At 37.2% G+C, this 9,040-nt stretch overlaps 1 protein-coding gene across 1 annotated transcript; it reads right to left on the bottom strand.

The window, feature by feature from the left end:
• Positions 1 to 222: 222 nt before the first annotated feature.
• LOC139144831 (E3 ubiquitin-protein ligase RNF185-like) lies at positions 223 to 8,972 on the bottom strand. The gene is made up of 5 exons (XM_070715624.1): positions 8,637 to 8,972; positions 5,477 to 5,608; positions 4,978 to 5,032; positions 2,882 to 2,999; positions 223 to 2,128 (listed from the first exon to the last, which is right to left on the bottom strand). The coding sequence occupies exons 1-5, from the start codon at positions 8,795 to 8,797 to the stop codon at positions 2,031 to 2,033; spliced, it is 564 nt and encodes a 187-aa protein (XP_070571725.1). The 5' UTR covers positions 8,798 to 8,972; the 3' UTR covers positions 223 to 2,030.
• Positions 8,973 to 9,040: the final 68 nt, after the last annotated feature.

The following is a 9,040-nucleotide window of genomic DNA, read 5'->3' as shown; positions in this document are numbered from 1 at the left end:
GGATCCTACCCACAGCTCTGGAACTCCAACAGTCTGTTTTGGACACTTCGCTAGCAGTAAGTTTCTGCCCCTGTGATTAATGTGAAGACGTTATTCTTGCATGGGTTGCCCCTTTCACTGAAATTCAATACTCCATTTAAGAAGTTGTAGTTAGGGCTTTGTTAGAGTATTTACAATATAATCCCACAGCACACCAACAAAATGGTGAACAAGAGACAGAGCACGGATCAAACTGAAAACTATATTCCATGAACTACACCAAAATTAAGTGCAATTGGGATAAAATATACTTTTTCATCAAAAACACCCTGATTGCAAATCAAAAATTGCAAACCTTTCTCGTTAAAATGACACAATCATATACCAGTCCACAGGGGCCCAAACATTTTACAGGTAATGTACATACACATGTAAATTAACTTCACAAGCTTGTCCTCTAATCCATAGACAGTACTATCTGCCTTTGACTGATCAGTCGAGCCTAGGTGTCCACTTGAGGTGTTTAATCTGTCAAGTACCTTATTTTGCATCCCATAAAGCTAGAGTCGGCAGGGCAAGATACCATGGCAACCACACAAAGTTTATCTTTAACCCTGCTATCAACTTGTTCTTGAAGTTTTTCATTTCCATTATATTTCATTATTATTATTTTTTAACAAAGGACCTTTGTTTTGATATTGTATGTCCTTTCTTTCAGTTGGAACCGGACCCAGAGAAATACTATTATCTCAACTTCCATTTTCTTACAGTGTTAAGCTTATCACATAACAGCCTTATCAAACACTGATATAGCCATTACTACAGCATGACCCAATAAAATTATGCAATAATTCCATTTCCCTGACATACTGGTAATATCCCAAGGTCCATACACTGAAAGTCACCTAAAATTCAAGGAGTTTTTCAGCAATTTTCAAAGGGATTTTTGACATGCAAAAATGCCAATTGCCAGACATCAATGTACAATTTATCATTTTTTACAATATCATGACTAATCATCTTCCAATTTTGAAATTTTGAGTGGCTTATCAATTTTCCATGACTTCATTTCAATTACAAAGGCTTTCCCAGGACTTTATGGTAGGCTTTAAAATTCAAGGACTTTCCAGGAGTGTACAGACCCTGATATTCCTTCTATTTTAATCCGACCGGACTTCATTCTTTCAATATACAGGGTTGAATGCTAGAATACTTGGTGCATGCAATGTTGGATGAGTAATACAGCCAATATCATCTTTGTGGCTCCCAACAAAACGTTTGCTATTTCTCTACAACATCTTTGCTTTGCTTGGGATACTGTAACAATATTTTAAAAAAATTACAACAGAAAGACAGAGAGAAAGAAACGACTAGAAAAAAAATAACATTTCATAAACATCTGATATGAAAGTTTGAAAGGAACACCTTTCCTTTCTTGATGACATCAGTTTCAGTAAAAGTCAAAATTACTACAAAGGTTACTGCTTGAAACAAACTGATTGTAAATTTGAAAAGAAATTGTCCTAATATTTTGATGACATCCTAAATAAAACTAACTACAAATGATCTCACCGTGGACAATGCTCCTTTCTCTTTAGGAAAAATCCCAAGTTGCGAGACAAGATGAAACTTAATTTCCCCAACTTGTCTGCCAATCAGGGCCATCATCCAGGTTATGCATTATACAGTTATCTATAGAGGACCCTGAATTCCATAAATAATAGGGCTTTTTGTCGGCACTGTACAATCCACTATATTTGAAATCTTAGGATCATACCTGGATTCTGATCTGATTTTGATGTCAGTCACTAGAAATTTTACTTTATCACTGAAATAAAGGCTTCTCCCAACGTCCATGAGAACTGACTTTCAAAAATGGGAGACGGTTACTGGAAGTACCAGTCATAAATATTATCCGTTTGTTTGTTTGTTTGCTATTTTTCGTCTCCAGTGGCTGCTTGTCTTGTCAAAAGTTCATCAACCTTTGGTTCAGTAGCAGTAAGCCCCTGAGTCACAGTCCACAGAGACGTAGCCGACTTGATGCAAGAGAATCAAGCAATTAGCAACCAAAACATGAACAGCAGGGCAACCCAGAGGAAAATCCTTGACAAAAATTGTTCTTCCTCATTCTGTGGAGTTCCTGGCGCGGCTGAAACCAAGCAGGAAAAGTTGTCAGCATTTCAAAATGTCTTTCATTGTTTTGTTACTGCTACCTGGTGAGCAAATAGTGCTGTTGACAGCCTATTTACTGTAACACATGTAAGTGTGAAAAGAGACACAGCAAAATAACATCAATGGCCACGCACTTCTTTACAGAATCAAACTTAAATGTCTGTCATGACAACAGGTACAAGGAAAGGAAAGACTATCCATACAAGAAATCATTAATTTAAAAGTGAATAATATCCAACCAATGGTCGAGGTCAAGGTCACGTGCATGATGGCCCACAGGCATTCAAAGAAATTTGCATATTTAAATGGACATTGTATTGTATTTAGAAAACAAATGCTTTTATTGTAATTCTGTCTTTGAAAATGGTCAAGGACAAAAATTTGAAACCCCTGGCAGAAGAGACCATTGATTATTGAACATATTGAAAAAAGCAAAAGTGATCACCATCCTTTAAGGTATGTAACCATAGTAAAGCATAGTAATTCTGTCCAAGACACTGTATGGTTATTGAAAAGATGGCAAATGTGGATATTGCACAATCTTGTAAGACTTAGCAAACCTTGTATAAACACTATGGTTCATTCATCTATAACCTGGTAGTCATTATGTAGAGTGTGTGCTTTCATTTTATTTGTCATTGACCGAGCATTTGCCGTGAGTTACAGCGCTCCAGTTCTGAAGCTTTCACAAGACTGTTCGGCGATTCAGTGGACTAGTCAATTGCTTTACCTGCTCTAGGCCTGCCATCATTGAAATTGAAAGTTGATGCAAATATTCCAAAGGGGAAGGCGCCTATGCCAAAGGACATCTGAAAACCACCATCTCCAAAACCAAACCCTTGGAAGGGCTGAAAGGAAAAAAAATTGTGATTTATGTTTAACTCTCACGGCAGCACAGAGTAAACTTTCAAACATTAGATCAAACATTCAGGCATCCTAATGTATGTTAAATACTGACATTACACATACTCTACAAGAAAATGAACAAAAAAATTTCTCTTTCAATGTCACTGTTGTTACATGTTACAACTTGCAGAAATTTCACATGACAGATGTCCCTCAACTTTTCAACACCAACTGCACAGTTAAATACAGAGTTTACTTATTCTAAATCTATTACTGTCAAGATGCTTATTGCCACAGCATGACAGACCCTGAAAATGAATGTTTGCATATCGTGACTCCAGAATGGAATGTCGCAGAAACAACTGACATGTTGACATTTTACTAGCTTTTACCACTCCAGCTCTGATGAAACACATGTACCTAAGTCATGGTATACATGCTTGTGCTCGTCGAGGTCAGTGAAGAAGTAAACCTGAAGGTGAAAGTTCAATGAGTCTCAACTGTGAGAACACAGCAACATGTAACAAGGAGTTATCTTAGCAAAACACTTGTCCTCTCTTTGTACAGATTTTTGGTCAGCCTCCTTAACCTTCATGATAACAGTTTTGAGATTACAAAACCACTTTGACCAGATGACTGTAGCAAAAGCTGAATTTAAAAACATCTACAGATTTCATTGTGGAAGTACAAAATGATTCTTATATTGATCGTTCCCCAATGATATTCAAAGATTGAAGGTTTTGTCGGGAAATTACAAGCGAAATTTTCTTTTATGTTTTGACTGTTACTTCAGTTGCATTCCTGAAATGATCTTACTGTAACCATGGTTACAGATTAGTCTATGTGACTCTGACAATTAATAGTCATTTTGACTTTTATAGCCAAAGGTCAAATTGAATAAAATCGTTTTCTTCTTTTTGCCCTGTCAGCTCTCCTTGACCCTTCACAAAGAGAGATTATCAGAATAGAACACAGGGAAAACACGTAATATCAGGGATCTTGCTTCAAAAATAATTCACGAATACCAAGTTCTCATGACGCAATGAAGACTGTTAGATAGCACTGCTATTATTATGAGAAAGAGAAACATTGACCCACAGTGATTTCCGCCAAAAAATCAGTGTATGTAATGAGAAGGTATAGTGACCTCCAGTGAATTTGTTTCGTGATACAAGATTCATTATCAAATGGGTCTGACTCATACAATGAATCCCAGAATGCATTTGGCAACAATGGGCAACCAGTGGCTTTTGCCTATGAGACATGAGTATACATTATTTTCTCTTAACCCTTTCACCACCATGGTTCGGCCCAAGCCCATTGTTGTCAATGGTGATAGTGGACCTGTTTACAGGGAATTGGGGGTGAACAGGTTTAACTATCAGACACTGATACTCAAAGGTGTATATTGCATCAATACATCAAATGACTAGAATCATACTGTCAAACGATATATGATACTCATTTGACGATGATGGATTTTTAAAAGTTAAATGTGGAGAAGCTAGTGTCAGATTTTTCAGTTGCAGAGGTTGAATTATATAAATATGATAAGTCTGGCAAAATGACAGATTTAACAAGATGATTACAAAAAATCTGCAGACAGATTTTTACTAATATCATCAATGCTTCGTGAATATTTTTATGTCAGCTTCACAGTTTGACAGCATTGACATGAGTGGTCTAACAGAGGAGACAACTTGCCCATTTCGTATGAGAAGTTCCACAAGTCCTACCATGAAAGTTAAATCAAACTATCTTCAGACTAAACTAACACTTGTAAATGCCTCAGCAGTAACTAGAACCTGAACAACATAAATATAATATTTAATATGATAAATATAATATATATATAAATAATATATAAGTATAATAAAATGTCACCACAATCTTTCCTCATTTGAATATGCAGATGTGAGATTTTCGCGAAAAGAAAATACACAACTAAACTTATGACAGTAGAGTTGTGTATGAACTTACCCCATGTGTCTCTGGTTCTGGTCTTTGACCAGGTGGCCTTGGAGGTAATTTTTGCCTGCAGGACAAAAACAATTTACAATTTATCATCTGTTAACTAGCAGGAATAGATCTTTGGAAGCTAAAGTACACAGAAATTGATATAAAAGCACAATTCTCAATAAAGAATGGTAACAAATACAACAGTGGGAAGTGTTAGTCAAAGATGGCATTCCTGTGAAATTTCCATTCCTAGATTACAGAAAAATGGAAGTTCAAAACCAAAAAATGACTTTTGAATTTATATCTGTCAAGAATTTTTGAACTGGACAAGCCATAGATTAGATATAAGATAAGATTTATTACTTGAATATATATCATGCACTTGTGAATTTGACCTTGGGATTTTACACTCCTTTCAGAGCAACAACACAGCACTGATGCAAAGCTTTCATAACAGACATGAATGCAAGTCAAGGTTATTGGCATCTGACTAAAATACACACATCATCCATGTACACACCTTGGATCTTCCTGTTTTGTATTTCCCCTTCCATACAGAGGGATAACTTTATCTTTACTGATTCCTGCTTTGCACACTGGACAAAGTTGTCTGTTTGGTCTAGTTTCCAACCACTGGTGTAAACATGGCCAGCTGAAATTCACCAGAAGACATGTTGAGGATTGTGTAAAAAAATTTCAAACACAATTTACCTTTGATTGTGATGGCATGTTGCATTTGACGCCAAAATTACTTCTGAAATTGAGACAAAAACACATGTCTACATCAAAAAGTGAAAACTATTATGGACATTATGATTAGGTTCAAAAGATTTTTATGAGAATAACAAGAGCGACTACATGTGCCATTGTTGGCAGCTTATTTGGTCAGAATAATGCTGGTTGACCCATATAGTAGAAACATGGAGGTAGGAAGAGACAGGATGTAAGTGAGCAATCCATTGTCTTCATCAATAAGCACATTGACACAATACATTCTATGTTAGTGCAGCAAAATTCAAATTTCCTGAAGAGGAGAAAATGTATGAGAGCTAGAGAATGACATGGGGAATTTGTTTTGTAGCATCAACATTGATTGACCAACTGAAAAATCTTACGCTTATATCTTTAAATGAAAATGTAAAATTGAGGTCGAGCTTGTCTTTTGTTTGGTTCCTTTGTGGAAGGACTATGTTTAGACCCATAGACAGTCATCCCCTATAGTGTCTATTGGTTGAAGTGTCATGTTCTTTGTCCAGAAAGACAAAAAGTTTTACAAATAGGAGCTATTGTGTCATCTATTACTAAAACTGCAAATTTTGGTGACAGCCCAACAAAAGAAAACATTTACAATATTTTGCTCTAATTTTTTTATAAGCATATTTCGCATTACATAAACACCTGTCAAATGTTTGAAAAGGTATTTTTCCACTTTTTGTGTTCTGCTGTTACCAACTACATTTAGTCTTATTCCTTTTTGAAGACAGTGTTGCTTTGAAACTTTGATGTCATATTTTATTAAAATCTACAAATTGTAATGTTTGTCACATCCTTGAGGTAGCATTTTTTCCTCCAGCACAGGACAGTCATGTTACTGACAATATCTGTCCTGACAATATCTGTCCTTTAGTGACCATGGGTCACTAGTGCAACTTAGTTGACTGTGATGCACAGTAGGTGCTCATCTCTGTGGTAATTCAAAATCAGCAATTGATATACACTGGTTCTGTCTGTTCACTCTGCAAAGATGGAGTGAATACCACTCCTGTCCCGACAGTGGTGGTATAGTCCTGACGTAACCCTGCATACAGGTCTGTGTGTTCCCGGCGTTATATGGCCTCCACCACAGCCCTGCAATGGTCTATGGCTTCCATTGCCTGTCATTCAAGTACGTCAGTTCAGATATTTGCCATTGCACGCCAAGTACTGACTGAATTTTATGTCCCAGTCTGTGGTAGTCGGTGTGGGCTACCATTTCATGGATTTTGGTAGCCCTAGGGAAAAGATGGTAGTCTGTGGACGCAGGACTACCGCTAATTTCGAGCCCTGGAGATAACTGGGTCTCTGCAGTGAGATTCAAAATGGCGATCTCCATGGGTAAACAACTTGTTGAGTATGTTATGTTTCAGAAAACAAGCGGTTTTGGACGTTAGGAGAAGTTACTCCCATCTTTGCTGGGGTCAGTTAGGAGGTAAAGGTTGGCAGGGAAAGGATTTTACCCCGATACAGCAGAACTTTGGACCGCAGAGACCCCAGTTATCTCCATAGACCGTTGCAGGGCTGTGGTGGAGGCCGTATAACGACGGGAAGACACAGACCTGTACGCAGGGCTCAGTCTTGACGGTGTTTAATATCAACAATCAATAACACTACTGACAACCTACCGGAAACAGCTCAAGAAGAGACGATAGCTATGATTTCTTTATAAATTGTATATCCTTTTCTCTCAATTACAATTCAGTCTTAAAACAATTTGCAAATCACATTTAGTATTTTTGTTCATTTGTCTGTTTTGTTGACCTCATGTCGATGTTGTGCTTAGATCATAGAGTTGGATTCTTAAGTTGCAAAACGAAATTTTCCATTGGACAGTGTAAATTTAAACTTAAATGAAAACAAAGTATTCGATTTATTGATTGTGGCTTTTTGTTCTGAATTTAACGCTAAAATCAACCAGTCTTATATTTAAAACTTGGTCTGCTTGTTACATCAGTTTGATGCTAATACTTTCGGGGATCTCAAACATAGCCAATAAATCATGAAAAATTCCACTGAATCATGTACAGAAGTATTTATTACATGCCTCGTATATCGAACGTCGCGCGCTCCATAGGATTCAATAGTAACTCGTCGATGACACTGCGGGCCGCATAGTCATCATTGGACTGAAAGTGAACTGGAACTATTTTCAACTTGACAAATTTTTTATGTAAAAATGTTGAAATTTCATGTTTTGCACAGGAAATCCAGTTTAGGAAAATTTTGCAGAAAAAAAAATTGATAAACCGCATAACAGTAGTTTAAATATATCATTGCGCCATTCGATGATGAAAATCGTTCCATTGTTAACGGATTTTCATCTGAGATGGAAATAAAGCACTGGATTATCATTTGGCAATAAATCTAAATATTTTGAGTGAAAAGTGTGTAAGAGAGGCATGTAATAAAAACATTATAGCCCAAACATGGGACTATGTACCCTCAGGGCAAAAGACCATTTACCCTCCTTACGTCGGGCAAATGGTCACCCGCCCTCGGGCACATAGTCTCATGTTTGGGCTATAATATATATTATTGTGATTCTTGTGTTAACAAACATGCAAATAGGTACTATTGTAAACTACCTTAAAACTGATTGTCAAGGAAATCTGACAGTACACGAAACCAATAACAACCAATGGCCTAAAAAAAAGTCTGCATGCAAACATGCATACTGATGCTATAGAAAATCAAGTCATTGCTTGTGTCTGCCATTGAGAGTTGTCGTACGAGGTCACTCTCTTTCCACCACGGTGAGCGTGTGTACTCTCTACTAACTCGATGGTATAGCCACGGACCGTGGTATATCATAGTGTTCCTAAGGCTGACGTGTCTTAGCCTTTGTGAACATAAATATGGCGATTTGTTGGTGCTCAAGGAAGTCAGACGAAGTCCATGGAAATTTATGATTTATTGCTACTTACCAAAACAAATGTCCACAGTAACTTATGACGGCATCTCTTGCAGTGTCCAAACAAATATTACACTCAAACATTTCATTGCCCTCCTCTGACGTCGTAGGACTGGCACCTCCTGACGCTCCCGATGATGCCCCCGCACTCGACTCGGACCCCTGTGCTCTCATTTTTGACGCTTTAAACGACTCTCTTATTGTGTAAGACAATCGCGCCTTCGAAATTAACCGAATTTTAAAACCACATGTCCACGATTTGTGTGTAAAATTTGGTTTTTTAAACACAATGTTGATCCACTTATCTCGATCGCGGAAATAGCACCTGTGTATGATTGTTTGGTGTGTATGTTCTCCTACACTTAAATTACTCATGGAGTTTCGTCATCGTGTTCAGACGTTAATATTCCATTGCTG

The sequence above is a fragment of the Ptychodera flava genome, chromosome 12, assembly GCF_041260155.1.
Source record: "Ptychodera flava strain L36383 chromosome 12, AS_Pfla_20210202, whole genome shotgun sequence".
NCBI classification, from domain to species: Eukaryota; Metazoa; Hemichordata; class Enteropneusta; family Ptychoderidae; genus Ptychodera; species Ptychodera flava.
Note: the sequence above shows the minus strand (reverse complement) of the source record. Positions and strands in the feature narration are given on the sequence as shown.

Coding starts and splice junctions, on each gene's coding strand:
- LOC139144831 (XM_070715624.1), bottom strand. CDS start 8,797: ATGAGAGCACAGGGGTCCGAGTCGAGTGCGGGGGCATCATCGGGAGCG. Junction 5,033..5,476: donor ACAAAACAGGAAGATCCAAG/GTGTGTACATGG, acceptor TTTGTCCTGCAG/GCAAAAATTACCTCCAAGGC. Junction 2,129..2,881: donor TGATGGCAGGCCTAGAGCAG/GTAAAGCAATTG, acceptor GCTTGGTTTCAG/CCGCGCCAGGAACTCCACAG.